Source organism: Theropithecus gelada, chromosome 5, assembly GCF_003255815.1.
Source record: "Theropithecus gelada isolate Dixy chromosome 5, Tgel_1.0, whole genome shotgun sequence".
Taxonomy (NCBI): Eukaryota; Metazoa; Chordata; class Mammalia; order Primates; family Cercopithecidae; genus Theropithecus; species Theropithecus gelada.
The window spans coordinates 160,563,270-160,582,489 of record NC_037672.1 but is presented as its reverse complement, the minus strand read 5'-3'; the positions used below and the strand labels follow the sequence as shown (position 1 = coordinate 160,582,489).

The 19,220-nt window shown below is 40.1% G+C and overlaps 1 protein-coding gene across 2 annotated transcripts in view; it reads left to right on the top strand.

Annotated features, from left to right (window-relative positions):
- Window positions 1-19,220, top strand: part of MARCH1 (membrane associated ring-CH-type finger 1) — an 826,141-nt gene that overhangs the window by 789,925 nt on the left and 16,996 nt on the right. For both annotated transcript variants that reach the window (XM_025386160.1, XM_025386159.1), the window contains one exon: window positions 10,695-10,842. In XM_025386160.1, the coding sequence (XP_025241945.1) occupies window positions 10,695-10,842 (148 nt within the window). The remainder of the gene's footprint in view (window positions 1-10,694; window positions 10,843-19,220) is intronic.

The following is a 19,220-nucleotide window of genomic DNA, read 5'->3' as shown; positions in this document are numbered from 1 at the left end:
ATAGAGGGTTCCAAAAAGATCCTCTTTTTATTTGCTGCCACCCAAAGGAATATTCTAGAAAGACATTTCTAAACACACACAACAGAGAATTGAGAAAGGGACAGAAGCACTTATGAAATCAAAACCTATTATCTCTTATTGATGGAAAATTACGCAGTTCCCTATCTTAACAACTACACAAAATTCCACAATTGTGACCCTAATATAAGCTTCATCAAAGCAGAAATCTTGGCTATCTTCTTCCCCAGCATCCTACAACAATGTCCGATACATTGTGATGCTTTAATAATTAGCTCCTGAATGGAAAAAAAATCTAATAATTTCGTGTATCTCACTGGGTAAGTCAGCTCAGTGCTCTGGGTCTCAGTTTCTTCAACTAGAAAATGACGGGGTAAAATTTCGTCTTTTAGAAAGCTTTTCTCTTTTAATCTTCCCAGTGTCTGTGCTTCTGTTTAGTACATGAGCACTGTCTCCTAAACGGCAAGGCTATGATCAGTTTAGGCACAGAGAGTGACCACAGACCTGTGCAGATTCCACATGTGCGACAGCTGTTCACTGAAGAGGAAAGAGGGGAAGAGCCCACAACAGAAATGGGCTTCCAGGGAGAGCATCATGAATGGCAGTGTCATCCAAGAGTCCGCTTGGCAAGGGTTTCAATCTCTAGGGAAGAGGGAGTATGCCACTGTGAAATATAACCCAATTACTCCTTTTGTTTTCTTTATGAAGCCACAATCCATAATTAAGTATCCTCGTGGACAAAGCTCAGTAGATTTTCTGCTGGTTCAACATGCCTGAAGCAGTAATATATTGACTTCTCTTTCAGAGTGTGTGATAAAATATCTTTCACCATAACCTCCAAGAGAAAGCAGACAACCAAGTATTGATTCAATATTTTTAAAGGAACTTTGTTTAAATGCATCTATTAATTAAATTTTCAAGTAATTTGTGTTCTTACATGGCAATATTAATCAACTCAGATTTAGGTGAGTTTTGGGGGGGATATGGAAGGAGGTGAAAGTATATTCACTCTGTGAAAAACCGTCAGATATTACAATGCCACTCTAAAATATGTCCCTGAACTTTTCCTTCCTTAGGGAAGTAATTGTCAAACTTCAGCATACATAAACATCTCTCGGAGTGCCTGCCAGGAATGCAGATTCGTAGGCCACACCCCCGGATATAGATCTGGGACAAAGCTTAGGAATTTGCAATTTTAACTTTTATCCCAACAGTTTCACGGCAAACGTGCCTAAATCCCACATATTATATCTACCCTCAGGACAGATATATAAAATAAACATTTTTCCATTTCTCTTTTTTCCGTTCAAATCATCGTTATGTGTGATATCATTACTCCCTCTAGTGGACGATTTTACTCAGCACCTTTTTTTCTATGTTACAAATACCTTGCTTGAAACTTTTAGGAAATCCCATCCGTGGTGAAAATCTTGAAAGAAACCAGTGAGAGATCAAGACAAGGTTTATAAGAAAAATTATTTTGATAATCTAACGTCAGGCTCATATATATTTATGTATGCACGTAACATGTAATACACATATATTTTGTAGAGAAATTCTTAATCATAATTTAGTTGACTGAATATAAAATGGCTTACCTGTTTTATAAAAATAATTTAGTAGCTTTGAATTTACTGACCACACTATTTTTAGAATATTTATGCCTGGTTTACTTGTCTGCTTACTATGTACTATCTAGATTATCCCATATAATTCCAGCAAACTCTATACAAGAGACACTATTGTCATCCCTAATTTTACCAATGAGAAAACAGGCATTAGGAGATTAGGTTACTTGACCCAAGTCAGACGGGGGTCTTTGATCCAAGTCTCCCTAACCCAGGACTCTGAGTTCTTAGTCGCTTCGCTCCAATGCCTCTCTGCCCATGCGGCTTCTAGCCTGTTTGACCTAACTACCACATTGCACTCCTTTCCCTCCCCACCATCCCAGGCCTCCTGCTCCTACCCCAGTTCTCTCTGCTCTCCATTGCTCTTTCCAACATCTTCTATGCTCCCTTGGCCTCTGACTCTACTAATACCTTTGCATTTGGACAATTTCTCATCTGGCAGTTGTTAACACCTCTCTCATGCATCCAGCAGCACCACTGAGTCACAATTCTTAGCGTATTCCTCACATTGTAAACTAACGTGACAAGCATATCAGTACAATATATATCTCTTACTGTTACTTTAAGTAAATGCACCTTTTTCTAAAGTCTTAAAAATGATATTTCAACAATGCTTGGATTTATGTTATAAGTTGCATTTTCCCTACTATCACACCTCTATTTTTTACTCAACTGGTGTGTCTCAAGTACTAGTCTAAATACTGCAAAGCAATGTGAGCTCTTCTTGATAAAATACTATATCAGCTAACCTCAAAAATGTTTTTGAAAAGTAAGAGTCTTCATGTGTAGAGATCCAAGTAAATTCGCTTTTGAGGAAAAGAGCAATTTTTTTCATGTATCCATTCTTGGGTAGCTTCTTGGATTTTGCAGTCACTAAGGTTGTCAGAATAGCATCCCTGGGGCAGTCTCAGGACGTTTCTAGTCAGATTGCTTCTCATGTCCTGCAATACCCATGGAAGACATAATTCCAAGCCGCACACCCACATTCATGCTTTCAGTTTATTTGGAATGTTTGAGTTCCTTTAACCTTTTGTGAAATCTGTCACCCAGAGCAGTATGTCTTTGGGAAACATGAAACCTTAAGATATCATTTTAAATTTGACAAAAAGAATGATAAGTTACTGGGGCATATATTAAAACCTATAATGATATTTGTTCCATTTCTTACAGAAATGAAGCTATCATTATGCCGTCTTTTAGCTGTTTCTACCTAGTATATGCAAAGTAACTTTTGTAATAACCCTTCTTATCTTTGTTCACATAGTTAATAAAAACAGATTGTATTTTCCTGATATGAGACTCAATATTCCAAAAAATATATTTGTAATTAGAAAATAGATGTGGGGAACGGGTGCTTTCGCTGACTTAATTCTGCCTGAACAAATCTCATCTTCATTCCTCAGAGATGTTATCAACATGATGCATTAATGTAGACAGTAAGGACAACTGAAGTCTAATTGGATGTGGTGCTGCAAGCTCCAGGTTGTGATAACTGCTAACATTTATTGAATTCATTTTAAGTGCCTGATAGTGTTCTGCATTTACATGTATTAAGTTGCTTAGACTTTACCCTGCAAAGTAGGTGCTATTCTAATCACCATTTTACAGATAAAGAAATGGAGGCACAGAGAATTAAAATAACTCACCCAAGGCCACATAGTACTTAGTAGCAGAGCTAGAATTTGAACCCAGAGCCCTCATTCTTCTTTCTTTCTTTCTTTTTTGAGACGGAGTCTGGCTCTGTCGCCCAGGCTGGAGTGCAGTGGCACAATCTCCCATCACTGCAAGGTCCGCCTCCGGGGCTCACGCCATTCTCCTGCCTCAGCCTCCCAAGTAGCTGCAACTACAGGTGCCCGCCACCACGCCCGGCTAATTTTTTGCATTTTTAGTAGAGACGGGGTTTCACCGTGTTAGCCAGGATGACCTCGATCTCCTGACCTCGAGATCCACCCACCTCAGCCTCCCAAAGTGCTGGGATTACAGGCGTGAGCCACCGCGCCCGGCCCCCAGAGCCCTCGTTCTGAATCACTTGTGGAATCACAGACAGAATACACCGCACATCTGCATGGTTCACTCCTCAGTGATGGATTCAACCAGGCCTGAGTGTGTCTATTGAGAACTTGATGCCCCTAATGATTCTGTGAGACAGCTAACACTGAAAACCACTTCTAGTTAGAAAAGATTCCCACTACCCGTCAGTTCAGAAAGCAAAAGGAGACTCAAACTGAGTGGCAGCAAAATGAAGCCGTTGATTTCAGGGTCTTAGATATGCCTCTTTGTGGAACTGTTTATTGCAAGTTTTCAGTAAGACTGCCACTTGCTTGCAGTGGTATCTTTACCCAAACCTGAGTCTCAGTAACTACTTCCCCCAATTCTAAACCAGAATGTGCACACACTGTCCCAAGACGGTAGCTGTTAATTTGCTGTTTATATTTGGGTTGTTGATCTCCCAGGTTCATCTGGACACATGGCCCATTCCTCACTGTTTCTACTTGCAGTTCCTTTGGATTGCAGACCCTAATCTTCGGTGCAGTACAAGACCTTTCCTCTTGTACTATTATCAGGAGAGACAGAGGAGCTGCACTTTACCAGAAAATAGAGTGTCCCCTCACATTGGGCCATGTACAAAAGCTGTCAAATGATTATCACTGGTGGACCTATCATGGAAGAGAACTAGGGGGAAAATATATTTTTTAAGGAAATGATAGACTCATAGAGAATGTATGGTTATTATATCTGAGGTTTTGACCCTTAGTAAGAAAGCCTCCATGTACATGCTTATCTGTATGTATTAGTCCTTTCCGCACTGCTCATAAAGACACACCCGAGACTGGGTAATTTGTAAAGAAAGAGGGGTTTAATGGACTCATAGTTCCACATGCCTGGGGAGGCCTCACAATCATGGCAGATGGTCAAAGGCATGTCTTACATGGCAGGAAGCAAGAGAGAGACCTCAGGATCTAAAACCATCAGATCTCGTGAGACTTATTCACTACCACAAGAACAGTATGGGGGAAGCCATCCCCCTGATTCAATTATCTCCCACCAGGTCCTTCTCATAACATTTGGGAATTATGGGAGCTACAATTCAACATGAGATTTAGGTGGGGACACGGCCACTATATCACTGTAGTTCTGAGGAAGGAACAAGTTTGCACCTGGGTACACTTCCTGATTTGTGTCCAATACTGAGTGCCTTAACTAGTGAACTTTACCAGCTGCCTACCACCTACCTGGCTTTGTTGTTTCCTCCCTATCATCAGTTTTGTAGCAAATTTCACTAAAGGTCTACAGAGGTCAAATTTTTCTGCTGGTCTTTTAAAGTACATTTTTAAGAAGGAAATTGTTTACCATAGGCATACTTCTGAACTTAAAGATTTATTAAGGTTCAAGAGTTACTCCTCATAATTAAGAGTCTGTTGTTTAGTTCTCTCCCAGAGTATTTGGAATTGTTAGTAATATAATTAGATTTTAATAGGCTTTTATGTTACCTAAACACTAATTTGAAAAGTAAAACAAAAAATGAAAGTTTGCTTTAGTGATTAATGAGCTAACTCTGAATCGTTTCAGTTCAAATAAATGAATTGATTATGTAATTTGGTTTCAGTCGACCTGAAATATTTAAATCACAGCCAGAAAACCAAATTCATTTGTTGACTACCCTTTCCTGGACTGCTAATTAGTTCATGACAGGGAGTGACAAGTACTACTTCTAATAGAAACTCCACTGAGGTCACTGTGCAACTCTGCTAAGTGTCATTCTTTAGGCAGGTGGTTCTCTAACTTTAGCTTGCATCGGAATCACCTGAGGGCTTGTTAAAGCACATTACAGGGTCCCCATCGCCAGTGTTTCTGATTTAGTGAGTTTGGTGTGGGGCTCAAAATACTGGGTTTCTAACAAATTTCCTGATTGCTGCTGCATCTGCTGTGCTGCATCTGCTACTGGAAACACTGAGAACCACTGCTTCATATGATTGGGTCCTCTAGAAATTTCTCCAGCATAGCAAGTCCAAGGACTTGTAAAAGGTTTACTTATTATCCTCTAGCACAACATATCTTACTAAGGCGTGTGAATAATGTGATAACCTTTACACTTGCGGTTCCAGGTATTATTTTCGCTCGTCTGCAGCAAAATCCAATATGACAGGCAGGGCCAGAAAAATGTAAACAATTAAAATGTGGCTTGGCATTTATGCAAAATGACAGGAAGAACCTGCACACCAGGCCGGCTGGGAGCTCCTGGGTCTGGCGGTACCAAAAAAAGCAAAAAAAGGAAAAGAAAAAGCTACTGTACTAGCTTTGCGCCACCTGGTGGTGATTTTTTGGTCTGTCACTCTATAGAGGGATCACTCTAGGTCACGTGACTGTTACTGAAGCGGAACACCCAGGTGAACTGTCAAAAAAAAAAAAAAAAAAAAAGAAATGGATTTGGCAAAGTAGTCCCTACCTCCTCCTGCTTTTCTTTCTTTCCTTCCTCTCTCTCTCTCTCTCTCTCCTTTCTTTCTTTTTCTGACGGACTCTTGCTCTGTCGCCCAGGCTGCAGTGCAGTGACACGATCTCGGCTCATTGCAACCTTGGCCTCCGGGGTTGAAGCGACTCTCCCTCCTCAATGTCCCAAGTAGCTGGGACCACTGGTGTCTGCCACCACGCCTGGCTAATTTATTGTATTCTAACAGAGACGGGTTTCACCATGTTGCCCAGGTTGGTGGCGAACTCTTGAGCTCAGGCAATCCGCAAGCCTCGGTCTCCCAAAGTGCTGGGATTACAGGCGTGAGCCACTGCGCCCGGCCTGCATTTTATGTTACAGATAAACTGCCTTTATTCTTCACTGGTACAAAGATTTAAACGACACTTTTCTCTGGGCAGTACTTGTAAATGTATATTTTAGGACAGAATATAATGCAGGTAATTTGATTTAGAAAAGCTGCCCCTGTCATGCAGTTTGATTTAGCTCATCACATAGACAATTTCACAGAAACAATGTTTGCATCAAGTTATACTACAATTCAGAAAAAACACATAGTCATATTTTACTAAGTGAATACTAGAGTTCTGTTGGATTTCTATTGTTTAGGCGCTTCCGAAAAAAAAAAAAAAAAAAAAAATCAAAAGCAAAGAACAGTAAAACAAATACCAAAGACCCAGGGGCTGTAAGGTCCAAAGCGAGGTTCAGGACTACCTATGCGGGAGGTGCTAAGATGTTGTGAAACTACTTTTGTCCAATCTTAGCTCATCCTCCATCTTCAAGGTATAAAGCAGAACTTGAAGACTAAGGAAGGGCAGATCGGAGTCGGCAGTGTAAACATTTGTGAAAAGTATGATGGTGTGTGTGTTGTCGTGCATTCCCTCTCCCTGACCTTTGGGAAACGGGAAAGGGAGTTGCCGTCTTACCATTTCCACCAGCTTCCTCGAGACCACGTGGAGAGACACGTCTTCTCAACACCGAGAGACTTGAGGATAAAATATTCGACTCAGGCCCAAGCCATAAGCAAAAGAAACTTTACTTCATCACTGACAAGCCAATAGTTTGTATTTTCTGAGGGTCCTGTGGGAAAACCTAACATAGAGTCATCGCCAAGGTGGAGCTCAAGAATTTACAAAAAATTAGCCGGGCGTGGTGGCGGGCGCCTGCAGTGTGCCTGAGTGAGGCTGGCACTGCTGAGGCTGACCAGGGACCACACTTTGGAGACCTGAAGATCTTCTCAGGAACAACCTTCTCTAGAGGTGAAACCATGGTAACAGTATAACTCCTGGTAACAATATACTCCTGATAACGGGGTCATAAGTCACACGTTATTTGCTAAAGCAGGACAGGGGAGTAGAAATGCTATGGAAAGTTTCACAGGTTATCACTTGCCTATCAGGAAATCTTGTGAACTGCTACTGAATTTCAGCATCACAAATATTAAACGAAGGCACTTTCATGACAGCTTTGTTAAGATTTCTATCCTTATCTTCTCCATTTCTCATTCTTAGTAAGGCTTGCAAAATATACTGAAATTTTGTAAACAAACCTGAAAAGACAATATGAAGGGAAAGGTTTATAATGTACACTGATTTCTGCCAGCCCTGTTTACTGAATATTGTATGCAGTAATGTAGTCATTAGGAAGAGGGCGCTGTGGCATTACATTTACTTGTGTGCTGTCTAGCGAATCTCTAAATGGTTCCTGTAAGGATTTATAAAGTGGAAAATGTGGATGGTTCCCTTACACTTCACTTCTCCTTAGAATGGTACGGAGATTTAGAAGTGACGACTTCAGAGCTTCTATTGTCTGGAACTAGAAGAATCTTTACGAATGATTTGGTCCATTCTTGTCAGCTCCACTGACATTTTTCTATTTGAGGAGCCTTACTTTTTAATAATGTGTTCCAGCCATTTAATTAAATTGCTCCATAGATAGAAGAAGTCCCAATTTTAAGAGTATTTTAAGTCAACTTTATAGTTGAGGGTTGATTTGATATGAATATTTTGTTACTGCAAGTTTTCTATCCACTTGGAACGCAGAAACTTTAAAAATGTGAAGCTGTTTTTCTGCACCATCTTCCACTTTTTATCTGTCTGTATTAAATACTGAAGTAATTCAAGGAATATTTATTAAATTGCAAAATGCTATTGCCTAATAATAATATTCTATGATTATATGTGTTATTCAGATTAATATTACAATAAACCAAAGCTAAAACAGGATTTTTAAAAAATCAGTTTTGCACAGATATGAGGTTTTGATAAAACTCAATTAACATTAAAATCTCCTCAGTTCAAGATTGATTAATTCAAAATACAGTCTAAATTGAAACATCTGTTTATTCCCTAATCACATTAATATTTACCCATTGTTATGCTTGGAATAATATATAAATATAGTTTGATAAAAAACAAAGTACAAGATAAAGTATGAATTTGTAATTGGCAAACTCCTGCAAGGAAAATTATGTGATGACTGGCCAGTAGGAGGAGAGGAAGGGATAGTGTTTGTAAATAAAATATATCTTTCTCTAAAATGTTTAAACTGCTCTAGAGCATCAAGGTCAGAATTCAAGTATTGTGCTCTCTTACAAATGAAATTATAGGCTCTTACTCCTTAGACTGGAAGAGAAGCTAGGAAGTATCTATTTAATTCTTTTAGCAATAATTGCATTTGACGGCAAGTGGCAAAGACCTGGGAAATAATGGCTTAATCAGGAAGACAACAGGATGTCCAAAGGCAAGCTGCTGATTGGGCTGAGAAATCTCTAATTCTCAAGACTTTTCCTCAAGATTGCAAGATGACTGTTGACACTCTCCCACTTAATTATGAATTCCAGTTAGCAAAGAACAGAAAATGAAAGAAAAGATCAAAGGACAATACCTACATTAAAAAGGCAAAAACTTACTGTCCCACTAGATATCGGCTTACATCTCATTGCTGGAAAATAATCAATGTCCACCTGTGCCAAGAAAGGTTGGAAAGGCAGCTTTAAGCTGGGCATGATGCCAACCCTAATGAAATTAGTTTGTTAACAAAAGAAGTGAAGAATAACTCTTCTCCACCTCTGTGTCACAGCCTCTGTGAAAATCTGCTCCTCATGAAGATGAGGCAGTGAGGCCCAGAGAGAGTGTGTGATTTTATCCACATCTCAAAGCTGGTGGCAGGGGTAGCATTTTATGTACCACAATGTACACCATCTTGCTTTTGAGTTGCGCATTGAATTCTACATATGTGATGGTCGGGTGGGAAAGGAATGGGGTCTTCTGAAGTTCTAAAGATTTTGCTTTAGTGAGGGCATAATAACATAAAGAATCCTAGATTATTAAAAGCTTGGCATGTTAGCTCACTTCTAATAACATTACTGTAATTTTTTATGGAAAGAATGCAAAGAAAAATAAAAATACAATTCCTAACATAATAATGAAGTAATATTGTTGCTACAAAGACATTAAAATATATTTTGAGAGGCTATTTCTTCAAAGTAAATATGAGAGATATTCCCTTATATAGACCATAACTTCAATAAACCTTGTGGCCTTCTTCCTCTCCCAGACTGAGGGGGCAGCCCTCAGCTTTCTCAGGAGTGTGATTAAAGGACAGCGGTCACCACAGTAGTTACAACACTTACGGTAGCAGCAAGTAAGGTGGCTCTAAAAGAGGCTGCAGCAGATTTTCTTGTATCACCTAAGTGATAATATTTGTTTTTCTAGACTAGTTGTGAACAGAAAATATTGACTTTCTCTTGCAGATATCATTCAGCCATTCAAATACTTATTAAATTTATACATTCAAGAATGTAACACTATGTCCAGTTGTGTGATAATCCAAGAAGACAGTGTTACTTATTACTACGTATTACCTAGTACCACAAGGAAGTGATAGGCAGAATCCTGAAAAGAAATTTTTTAATTGTTCAGTATTAAAGCTATCTCATTCTTGGTACAGAGGAGGAAACTATAGGCTTGCAAAACAGAAATGACTTGATTTAATTCATTTGGAGAATAGAAAATTATTTTTGTTTGTAAATTAATATGTATTTAAGTTAGGCCGGGCACAGTGACTCATGCCTATAATCCCAGCACTTTGGGAGGACAAGGTGGGTAGATCACTTGAGCCCAGGAGTTTGAGACTAGCCTAGGCTACATGGTGAGACTTCCATATCTACAAACACGTACAAAAATTAGCCAGGCATGGTGTTACATACCCATAGTCCCAGCTACTCTGGGGGCTGAGGCAGGAGGTTCTCTTGAGCCTAGGAGACAGAGGTTGCAGTGAACCGAGATTGTGCCACCGCACCCTAGCCTGGACAACAGAGTGAGACCCTGTCTCAAAAAGAATATATATATATATATGTATACACACACACACACACATATGAATTTAAGCTATATGTAACTCTCTAGGTTATAATTTCATATCTCTCTAAACGTGAAGACTTATTTGAATATTATAGTGTCATCTGAAATTGCAGATAATTACTATTTTTCTTCCGTTCATGATCTATGTCTGGGAAATAAAAGGGGAGCAAAATTTCCTAGTTTGCAATTCAGTTTTGTGTCCTTGGTTTCTGATTGCAGTGGGAGAAACTACAGATGACCACAAGTGAAAGGAGGAAAATATTCTGCTCTGTCACATTCCACGTAATCGCGATCACCTGTGTGGTTTGGTCTTTGTATGTATTGATAGATCGAACAGCGGAGGAAATCAAGCAAGGCAATGACAATGGTAAGAGCACATCTTCTTCTTTCTTACTCTCTTGGATCCTAAAGGCAATTCTCAGAGGTGGATAGGCAGTCGTTCCCCGGGTTAGGCCTTCAACATGTATGATACACTAGAAAAGCTGGTATTTGCCATTGATCCTTCCCTAATCATGTTATTGATTAATACACTGATTAAAAAGCATTAACTATATGTAGTCCCAAGCTGAGATGTGAAATTCATCAAATCCATATAAAACTTAGTGGCAGTTACATACAAATGGCAAACACCACTTCGGGCTTTTTGGGAGCTGAATAAGGATCAAGTTCTGCCAGACCTGAAAAGGCAAATGGCTGTGAAAATGAAGGGTTTCTCATTTTATTTAATTCACTCTAGTCATCTCTCCTTTAAAGCATGAAGGAGATGGCATGCTAGTAGAGAATGTTTTATAGCTCTTTAGTTAGTACTATATAGTTTGATAGAGTGGGTTAGCACCATGTTTTGACATTTTAGCCATGCAAAGTTTGATTGTGAAGGATGGTGTCAAGTCTGCAAAGAAAAATGTTTCAAAATCAGTAAGGCATATTCTCATAATGGATAGGCCACTTAAAAGAGAAAGCACAATGTCTATAAAATATTATTTTCATGTGTGAAAGGACCCAGTTCTGTTTCTCACTGCGCCTGTAAGTTTTCATACCTTATCCAGCCCAAATCATAGTGGTAAAACAGTGAGAACCATCCCCACACCCCGGCAGGAAACAGTATTAAACCACTGATGCCTCTAGAAAGGACATTGTTCAGATGGTAACATTTTGAGTTCGTAATGTTGTGAAAAATGTTTGCACATCCCTCCACCCCGCAAAAAAAAAAAAAAAAAAAAAAAAAAGGAAGAAAATGAAAGAACAAAAAAATGAGAAGAGGTAAGAAAAAAAAATAAGAAAGAGATTAAAACACAGAAAGGTTGGTTACTTCTGTATTTCTGTGTGTGGATTCATAAACACAGAAGGGGAGGCTCCATTCTCACATTCGCCCTCTAGGTGGCAGCAGCACACGCCAGTGTGCACCGTTCTGAGCATTGCAAAAAGCTGAACGCGGCTGCGGGGATAAAGGGAAGGCCAGGAGCCACGATAGGAATTGTGCATGGGGTTTATGTGTGTCAGAGAGGGGATGGTGACAGCGTTTCAGGTGCCACTGTCCTTTTCTGGAAGAAAATGAAAGCACTACCGTATCGAGTCTAAATGCTAGAAAAACAGGTAGGGTGGGGTTTTGTGGCTTGTTTTTATGTGTTTATGTATTCCATATTAACTCATTTACATACCATTAATATCAAACTACATTGTTTGCAACTACATAATGTACTGTTTCAGAGAGTCTTGATTTTAAAATGTTACATTACATCCTTATTAAATAAGTTCCCTGAGGGTAGAACTTTGTTTTTCTTTTTTAAATCCTATGTCCTCTCTTGATATAGATATTGGTCCAAGCCAAGTAAAAAACAGTGTGCTGTAAATGTAAATACTGCAATCACATATGGATGGAAAAACAAAGAGGCATCCCCACCTCGCTTCACCCAGTGTCTTACCCTAGAACTCTAGTGTTTTCCTAGCAATCAAGGGCAGACACGATACCCTTAGATTAGATGACACATTTAGAGCTCAGCATTTGAGAACCACAAATTTCTTCCAGGTAATGTAGTCTCTCCGCTCTCCCAGTGGTCACCCTCACTTGGTCTCTTTGTAGTAAACTGCAGACTCTTCTCGAGCCACATGGAAGGAAAGAAAATTAAGAGCCCCTCTCGTAGATGTAAGAAGAGGAAGCAATCTCATGTCATCTATACATAGACCCTCATAGACACTCATAAGAAAACCCCTCTCTTACATTTATTTTATCCAACCACATTTCTAAGGCATGTGACTGAATAGCAATCATTTACCCTACAATGAACATGATGGTCTCAACTTCAGCCATAAAAATATCTCCGAAACTCATGGCTCTATGCTTTCTTCCATTTTTCTCTGTCTCCTTGCTCATTCTGTAGGCCCCCTGGATTTTATCTTCAGCTGCCATGTCAATGCTGTAAGTTCCCAAATTCATCTCCAGCTCCCACTGTACTCCAGTCCCATACATCCACCGATCTTCTGAATGATTCTGTTTGAAAGTCTTAGCGTGTCGCAATGCGTAATCCCCTACCACTTCTCACTAACACCTGTGGAAAAGGCACCACGAACACCCAGTAGCCAAACCCAGATATCCAGCTTTCACTCTGATTTCCTCCTTCTTCTTCCTTAAATCAACCACCAAATCCTGTTTACTCTGTCTCGCATACCTCTGGAATCTGTCCATTTCTTTCCTTCCCTATGGCTACCATCCATGTGGAAACTATCGTATTTTTAACATGAAAACTGCAGAAGCTTCTTGACTAGACTTTCTCCAGTTTTGCCCAACTTCAACCCAACCCATTCTCAATAATGTAATCCCAGCAGATTTACAGAAACACAAATCTAATCACATCCTATTCCCACTTAACCATTAAAAAGTAACCCAAATTCCTCAGTGGGACTATGCTGCCCCCATGACCTAGCTGAAGCCAACTAGGCCGAACATTTGTTCAGCTCCTCAAATCTACTTCCAGGCCCTTGCTCAGCTTTCCTGTCTGTGTAAAACATTTGCTTCCAGCTTCTCTTGTCCACCGCCACCACACACACTCTTAAACACCCATATATTCTCACGTACCTTCCTAATCCCAACTCAGCCTTTGCAGTTTACCTTGAACATCACTTCCTCTGGGAAACTCACTTCAGTTCCCTGAAGTGGGATCACTATTCCTACCACAGTGGTTCTCAGAGTATGGTCCTGGGACCAGCAACATCAATATCCCCCGGGCATTTGCTAGAAATGCATATTTTTACCTCCTACCTCCCTAGACCTATGAAACCCTGACGGTGGAGGACGGCAGTTTGTACTGAAGAAGCCGACAGGTTATTCTGATGCCAGCTAAGGATGGAGAGTCACTGCCCTACCATATGGTCACATAGCATCCTGCATTTACCCTCCCCAGGGCTTCTCCACATTTACTGCATGGTAGATTACCTGTGTCATGTTCCTAATGCTGCAAAGCTGGACTTTATCCCCAGAGGTTTATACTTAGGCACCCCTTAGATGATTCTATCATGTAGTTAGGGAAGCTCTGCCTGACAGTGAGACTTACCACATGCCATTGCAATTGCTCATTTAATTGTCTGTCTTCCTTCACCTGCTCAAAGCAGGTGGGGGCTCACCACGCCATCTCCCCGGTGCTGAACACTGTGTCTGGGACCAGGCAGGTAGTCTGGTCAACGTTGTACTAGGAATGATGAAGTGTGAATGTCTAGTACATAAGCTTTTCCACCTCTTATTTTTCTTTTACAATTGTTTTCAAAATATTTTTTTCTTTCTTGGCTGTGGGTGGGTGCGGGATTCCGGACAGTAACCTCCAGTGGACTCTTAATGACAATCAAGGGTCCATTTCTTAAAGGAAACTGCAAATGACATGATTTTTATATTTGGCATTTAGAGCCAAAGCAAAATAGAAAGCAAGATTTGATTAAGCAGCAGTGTCCGTGGTAATTCCTGTAGAGCCGCTTGCCAGCGGTACAGCTCTAAAACTTGGGTAATTTCAAATGGAAACCATAGTGACTTTCATAAAGGGAATCATTTGTATTTATGTTTAAGTTATATTTATTTATTTATTGTTTGTTTGTTTTATTATACTTTAAGTTCTAGGGTACATGTGCACAATGTACAGGTTTGTTACATATGTATACATGTGCCATGTTGGTGTACTGCACCCATTAACTCATCATTTACATTAGGTATATCTCCTAATGCTCTCCGTCCCCACTCCCCCCTCCCCACAATAGGCCCTGGTGTGTGATGTTCCCCTTCCTGTGTCCAAGTGATCTCGTTGTTCACTTCCCACCTATGAGTGAGAACATGTGGTGTTTGGTTTTCTGTTCTTGTGATAGTTTGCTGAGAATGACAGTTTCCAGCTGCATCCATGTCCCTACAAAAGATGCGAACTCATCCTTCTTTATGGCTGCATAGTATTCCATGGTGTATATGTGCCACATTTTCTTAATCCAGTCTGTAACTGATGGACATTTGGGTTGATTCCAAGTCTTTGCTATTGTGAATAGTGCCACAATAAACATACATGTGCATGTGTCTTTATAGCAGCATTATTTATAATCCTTTGGGTATATACCCAGTAATGGGATGGCTGGGTCAAATGGTATTTCTAGTTCTGGATCCTTGAGGAATTGCCATACTGTTTTCCACAATGGTTGAACTAGTTTACAGTCCCATCAACAGTGTAAAACTGTTCCTGTTTCTCCGCATCCTCTCCAGCACCTGTTGTTTCCTGACTTTTTAGTGATTGCCATTCTAACTGGTGTGAGATGGTATCTCATTGTGGTTTTGATCTGCATTTCTCTGATGGCCAGTGATGATGAGCATTTTTTCATATGTCTGTTGCCTGTATGAATGTCTTCTTTTGAGAAGTGTCTGTTCATATCCTTTGCCCACTTTTTGATGGGGTTGTTTTTTTCTTGTAAATTTGTTTGAGTTCTTTGTAGGTTCTGGATATTAGCCCTTTGTCAGATGAGTAGATTGCAAAAATTTTCTCCCATTCTGTAGGTTGCCTGTTCACTCTGATGGTAGTTTCTCTTACTGTGCAGAAACTCTTTAGTTTAATTAGATCCCATTTGTCAATTTTGGCTTTTGTTGCCGTTGCTTTTGGTGTTTTAGACATGAATTCCTTGCCCATGCCTATGTCCTGTCAAATTATATTTAAACCTGCTTTCCAATGTGCATATTGAAGGGGAGTGTGGGCATCTGTATAAATTGTTATTTCTTTAATCTTCCTGTGGCATTGGACTGTGAGTGCTGATCCTGAATTTACTTGTAAAGTTGTAGGGAAAAACTGCATAATTTAAGTCAACATATTTTAAATCCATCTTGAAAAACATTTACAATATTTGAAAAGAAACAAATTGTCCTTTTTCAGCCAGAATTGAGGTTGAATATAAAACAGCAAAATCTTTTGAACTGTAATGACGATCCTGGAAAGAAAAAAAATTCCTCATATGTCTATAAATGGTTGTTCTTGTAGATTAAATAGGCATGATGCCACAGAGAGCCCTCACCTCTCTTTCTCCTGTGATGACAGGAAAAGAAAAAATAGCAAATATATGGTACTTGGAGCTTTAACACCCTAAATAAGCCTATCACTAAGTTTAATTTGGGCAACAGTTGTTATTCTTGCCTTATCTTTGCATAGTCTAGAAGAATTCTTCAGTATATTATCCGTGTATAAACAACAAAAATACAAACTAAAAACAGCTACAACAATTTACAATATTAAAGAGACTGTAGATGTAGATAGTAAAGTTGCCCCAGAAGTGTTTCAATGTATACGTAAGGGACTAGCATAACAAATTGACTTTGTTTTCATGGCTGACACACTTCCAGGCCTCCAAGTTCCTCCAGGGCAGAGACCTTGCCTCCTTATTTAGAAAATACTTGGTGTTAGTAGAGGCTCAAAAAATGTTCACTGGCTGTGACTGACTCCAGCAGACGAGAACAACCCAAAAAGAATAGACGCTGGCTTGACTTAGTTGTCAGAAGGCCAGGGTTCTAGCTCTCCCTTGGTCATTGACTAATTAGTTATTTTTTTTTTTTTTTTTCCTTTGAGACAGGATTTCACTCCTCCCACCCAGGCTGGAGTGCAGTGGTGCGATCTTGGCTCACTGTAACATCCTCCCCTCAGTCCTCCTCCCTGGGCTCAAGCGATTCTCCTGCCTTAGCCTCCCAAGTTGCTGGGACTACAGGTGGGCATCACTGCGCCCAGCTAATTTTTGTATTTTTTGTAGAGACAAGGTTTCATCATGTTGCCCAGGCTGGTCCTGAACACCTGGGCTCAAGCGATTTGCCCGCCTCAGCCTCCCAAAGTGCTGGGATTATAGGCATGAGCCACCGTGCCCAGCCTAGTTATCTTCAATTAAATGATTAATCACTCTGAAGCTCAGTTTTTTTCATTTGCAAAACTACCAAGGTTAGAGTGAGTAGCTGCTAAAAGTTCTTTCTATGATTTATTATTCAGACAACATGAACTTTACCTTGCATCAAACAGATTGAAACGTGTCTATATAAATAATGTACATATATGACACATAATTACTCACGGTGAATATTGTCATTAAAACAAGTTAAGAAAAAGGTTATAAATATGGGAAACAATTTTGTTGTTGTTTAATAATCTACCCAACTGGAGAGAAGCAACCAGGATAAAAGTAAAGAAGAAAACCAGCTCCCCCCTGCAGACCCCAAGGCCCCAACAGCCACTCACACACACCCTTCCTTATACACACACTTTGTAGTTCTGCATACCCTAAGCACCCAGCCAAAATAGTCCAACCTACGGTGAGATGCTTTCTGTAAATACACACTGCCACTGTCGCTGTTAAGTGAACCAGGTTCTCTTCTGCTGCTTGGTGATTTAAAAAAGCTTTTAGACATTCTCCGGGTGTCTCCAGTCGCATGATCTCCTATATAACATATGCAGAATACTGTGAGAAATCAAATTTCAAAGCTGGAAGAGACCTTAGAGATCACTGTTTATAGATGAGGAAATAAGCGATTTGCCTGATCTCCAGCTGTATTGTGAATGCCCACCCGGGAGCTTCTGCTTTACCCAATTTGACTTAAAGAGAAAATAGAAAAGTGAGATGTTACCGGTATGCTCCTGTGCCTTCAGGGGAGAGGAATGGGAACCCATTACCAAAAGGAAATATATTTTCAGAGCAACAGTATTTCTGGAAAGTCAATGAGTCTAAAAGGGTCTGGTAGATAAAACCCTGCTGATAAGCCATTGTCACTGTGGTCTGCAAGGTTGGCAGAAATATTTCCTAACAAATGCAGTATACATAATTGCTCCTTAAGCATTTAAGGATGTTTTAGTTTATTTTTTGATGGGATTTCTGAGCATTTCTCCTGACGAAGGGAATTGTAACTGCAAGAGATGCCCAGAGACACACTATTACTAAACGTCAGTGGCCTGGCTGACAACTAACTAGACTTCTTCCCTCTGTGATTCTGGAGGGAAGCTTACCTTCAGTCAAGCTGGGACACCCTAAACTCACAACACAGTGAAGTTAGAAAGATCTCACTGGTAGACACCTGTGAAAGCTCCACTCTTAACCTACAGCTGAATCAGCCGAAGGTGTGTAGCCTTCAAATCACACAGATAATAACAATAACGAAAACTTACATTTACACCTTCTATGTGTCAGGCACTGTTAATTTGTTTAATCCACACTAACAGCCCTATGAAATTGGTAGATACTATTACCTCCAATTTTAAGTAATGTATCAGTTGGCTTTAGCTATATAACAAACCATCCCAGGCTGGGTTTGTTGGTTGAAACCTGTAATCCCAGCACTCTGGGAGGTTGAGGAGGGCAGATCACTTAAGATCAGGAGTGCAAGACAAGCCTGGCCAACATGATGAAACCCTGCCTCTACTAAAAATGCAAAATTTAGCTGGGCATGGTGGTGCACACCTGTAGTCCCAGCTGCTCAGGAGTCTGAGGCCAGGAAATCTCTTGAACCCAGGAGGTAAAGGTTGCAGTGAGCTGAGATCGCACCACTGCACTCCAGCTTGGGTGACAAAGTGAGACTGTCTCAACAAAGAAAGCATCAGGAGAGCATGAAACCACCATCTGCAAACACATTTAAAGTTTCCGATTGAGTTGTGTTTCCTATTGTCCTATTGGCTAAAGCAGTTCATATAACCAAGACCAGCGTCAATAGGGAATGGGATACCCCAGGACAGGATTACAGGGAGGCATGAGCCAATCAGGGGCTATTATTGAAACAAGCTATCAAAGATAAAGAAATTGAGACCAAAGAAAATAACAGAGCAGGCCTAATACCTCAAGGAAATGAAACAGCTATCTGAGTTTAGGTGGATAAAGATGTAAAGACTGAAGCAGATTCTTAGGAATAGGGTTCTTCAGAATAAAATCCATAACCCTCAAAAACAATTGGAGATTTTGCACAGGAAAACCACTCTTGAGAAGTCATTAACCATAATAAGGGAAATCCTCTTAGGGCATGGGCTGCAAAGAAATTAACCAGAAGTCTGAATCATTTGGGGATTTGGCTATTCCTTAGCCAGGAAAGAGATGAACAAGTCAGTCCGTTGCAGAGGTCCTGTTTATAACTAATGCTTAATTCTCAGGTTCCTGGTGGGGAAATGCTCTTGGATAACCCAATCCGTGTCTCCTGACCCGACTCCAATAGAGTACAAGATTAAGAAGATGTGAGGAATTTTTGTGTGTGTGTGAAAAAAAATATTATAAATTTTA